Here is a 3,207-nt window from a genome sequence, read left to right as displayed (position 1 = left end):
CGGAACCTCGTATCTCCATCTTAGCAGGAGCAACAGCCTCATTTTCAGTTTTCATTTTATATTAATTCAAGTGTTTCAAAAGCCCATATATGTACAATTACTTTCGATTCAAACATGAAATAAAAAATAGAATTTGGATTTGTGGTTATTTGAAGGATAGTGATATTATTCATATTACTCATTTTATCATCTATGCCCATATAAATATTACTCTTTAAACTTTGCCGGGGAAGCCGGGGAAGCGGGTGAATCGGTTGTCGGAGAGGCTGATGTGGCAGAGCTCCTTCAACGCACCGAAGGAGGAGGGAAGAGCATCCATTGCACTGCTGTGACTAAGTTAACACTTAACGTTTACTACCGTGAGGAGTGCACATGATGAGCAGATATCAGCGCAGCCTTTTTCTTTCCTCCTTTTTTTAAAGACGTTTCAAATAAACACATAAGCATCCACGATGGTGCCTACAGACTACTTTTGCTGAAATTAAAGATGCGTCACATCAGTTTCTTGCATTTAGAATCAATGACAGAAACGTCAAAGACAGAACGGTGCTGTGTGACGAAGGTGTCGGTATTTGTTGCTTCTGGTAGAGTCTCTGCTGCCCTCTAGGCCAAAGAGATAGTCAACACATGCAGTGTACACATTAACAGCACATGATATTTCTGCACATTTATTGAAATTTCCGACATGTGTGTTATTTAAAGAGAAACCAATCCCAACATCTCCTTGTCATCTTGTCATTCTGGCTCCTATTCCTCCAATTCCTTCCTCTCAGCTTGGCACTTATTCAGGCAGACCCCACACAGGACGCTCTCCTTGACCATATAAAACCTCTCTGTCATCATGAGGGACTCGTGACCGGCTGACTCCTTGGCGAGGATGGGGTTCCTGGCCATGTTGACCTTCTGTAGCTTGTCCAGACTGGAGAGGCAGCCGGGGAAGCGGGTGAATCGGTTGTCGGAGAGGCTGATGTGGCAGAGCTCCTTCAACGCACCGAAGGAGGAGGGAAGAGCATCCAGCTGGTTGATGCACAGGTTGAGCATGTGGAGGTTCTTCAGCAGGCCGAGCTCGCTGGGGAGGCTCGTCAGACGGTTGTTGCACAGGTTCAAAACCAGCAGGTTCCGGAGACGGCCGATAGCCCCGGGGAGCTGCTCCAGCTGCAATGAGCAGAGAAACGCAGTCTGTAATACACAGAATGGTGCAATACACCGATGGTGCAATACTTTCAATTTTTTCTAGATTTGATGAGCAACTGTCCCCAGGGCACCAGACCCTCAGGGGGCCGGAAGGCTCAACATGTTGTGTATGTGTTCATTTCATAATATTAAATTTGTTTGCTAATTGTTTACTTGTAATAAAACATATCTTGCAGGGGCTATGAGATCTAGTTTTAAAGCCTTAATTATATCAGTTTATCTTGTGCTTGAATGGCACATATTTATGTCCACGAACTAATCACTGCCTCATACATACACACGGAGCATAATTCATACAGTGGCACACAAACACTAAGACCCAAGATGGCTAACTTTTATTCCTAAATGTGGGTAAACCTTCAAAACCTTTGGAGCATACACTTCCCACAATGCAACTCAATACTGCCCCTGCATGGTAAACACTGACACTCTGGGCAGTGCAGGCTTTTAGTTACACATTTTTAGACTCCAAGCCCAAGTCAAAATAACCCTGATGACATCATTGAGGTTATTTTGTTGGTCCACCAAGACATGAAATAGTTGTTTGGTGTCATATATCACTTAGTTAACAAAGTGGCCTTTTGAAGCTTATTTTCCTCAATTACCTGTCATACTCACATAGTTGCTGTGCAGATCCAGAGCACAGATGCTGATGAAACTGTCAATAAAGTCGGGGACCATTCTGATCCTGTTCCTGCTCAGGTCCAGTTCATCCATTACACACAGCTTCTGGATGCACTTCGGAACCACGGCGAGCTCCTTGAATCTGAGATTCAAACGACGTTTGCCCTCCAGCGTCAACTCCACGCAGTTCTGAGCCGCTTTCAAGGTGATTGTCTTCCCTTCGGCCGTTTTTTTTTTCTTCCCCATGGCAATTCTGCTGTAGGGAGATACAGCACAGTGACTGGGTCTGCAATTAACACTATTCACTAAATGTTTCGCAATAAACGCCGGCTGTTTTAAACATATTCTTGCACATTTTGTGATGATAAACAAACTCTTTGATTCCCTACCAGCACTAAGAGTCTGCTTCCTTAGATCCAACACACTGAATCGCAGAAAAAAGTCAAAAGAGACTCCCGACACGTTCTGCAACTTGACCTCTTGATCTCTTTGTCCAGCTTGAGAATTATAAAAGATTTTGTAATACAAACACAAGTCAGATTGCTGTTAGACAAGGAAAGAGCTGACATGTTGTGCAGTGGCTGTCCGTCAGACAGACTCACTTGGCCGGAGGAGGGATTTGTTTGCTTCTGTTCCCAGGCAACTGCTGTTAGCTCTCAGCAGACTTAATGGCTGTGACCAGCTAACTACAGCAGGACACTTTTGTACTTCCAGTGTCTGTATTCGACACCAGAACGTACATTTCAAATGATTACAGTAACTGTTTCTAGAATTCTTGTGTTTTAAAGACAAACATATGAAGGTGTCGACGTTGGTCACTGATTGTTTAAAAGTGAAGGCCTTATGGTTTCCAGGTCTCTGAAAAAAAGCAGTGAGACTAAATAAAATACAAAATTGAAATACATTTTTTTAATTACTTAAAAGTAATAGTATAATCAAAGCATAATTTAAAAAAGTACATGTCCTAATGAAAACTATTATTAAAGTAAATATAGCTATAGCAGCTACTGTATATAGTATACTGACCTGCTAAACTCTGTGTTTGTAAATAGTTTTCACCAAGCTTTGATATGATTGCAGTCGCATGGCTGTAATGACACTCACACCCACACACTCTAGTATGCACACACACACACACACACACACACTCTAGTATGCACACACACAGACGTCTGCCGGCAGTGAGTTTAATGTATCACATACTGTAGTCGCACCTCAGACATTACTCAGCTGTCTAAATCTAGCCTGAGGCATTTCATATGATGCACTCTCACTGAATGTAAAGGCCACACAGTACCTCCCAACTACCAATAAGTGGTGCTGTCTTTTTACAAGTCACAGTGTCTTTTCACTCTACCTTGAAATAAAAACAGCTTCCAGTCGAACACT

The 3,207-nt window shown here is 42.7% G+C and overlaps 1 protein-coding gene across 2 annotated transcripts; it reads right to left on the bottom strand.

The window, feature by feature from the left end:
* Nucleotides 1–308: 308 nt before the first annotated feature.
* On the bottom strand, nt 309–2,420 carry lrrc18b (leucine rich repeat containing 18b). Of its 2 annotated transcripts, XM_031844133.1 has the most exons (3): nt 2,208–2,420; nt 1,813–2,074; nt 309–1,155 (listed from the first exon to the last, which is right to left on the bottom strand). In XM_031844133.1, exons 2-3 carry the CDS (start codon nt 2,062–2,064, stop codon nt 748–750), a joined length of 660 nt encoding a protein of 219 aa, XP_031699993.1. In that variant the 5' UTR covers nt 2,065–2,074; nt 2,208–2,420; the 3' UTR covers nt 309–747. The 2 variants fall into 2 exon arrangements, with proteins under 2 accessions (XP_031699993.1, XP_031699995.1); XM_031844135.1 differs by lacking the exon at nt 2,208–2,420 and having other exon boundaries at nt 1,813–2,191.
* Between the last annotated feature and the right edge of the window lie 787 nt (nt 2,421–3,207).

The sequence above is a fragment of the Anarrhichthys ocellatus genome, unplaced genomic scaffold (genome assembly GCF_004355925.1).
Source record: "Anarrhichthys ocellatus isolate YVR2014 unplaced genomic scaffold, GSC_Weel_1.0 scaffold4, whole genome shotgun sequence".
Classification (NCBI taxonomy): domain Eukaryota; kingdom Metazoa; phylum Chordata; class Actinopteri; order Perciformes; family Anarhichadidae; genus Anarrhichthys; species Anarrhichthys ocellatus.
Note: the sequence above shows the minus strand (reverse complement) of the source record. Positions and strands in the feature narration are given on the sequence as shown.

Bases quoted from the DNA above. Each gene is read 5' to 3' on its own strand.
- lrrc18b (XM_031844133.1), bottom strand. From the start codon at position 2,064: ATGGGGAAGAAAAAAAAAACGGCCGAAGGGAAGACAATCACCTTGAAA. The intron at 1,156-1,812 runs GTGAGTATGACA...TGCTCATTGCAG, and splicing joins TGGATCTGCACAGCAACTAT to CTGGAGCAGCTCCCCGGGGC.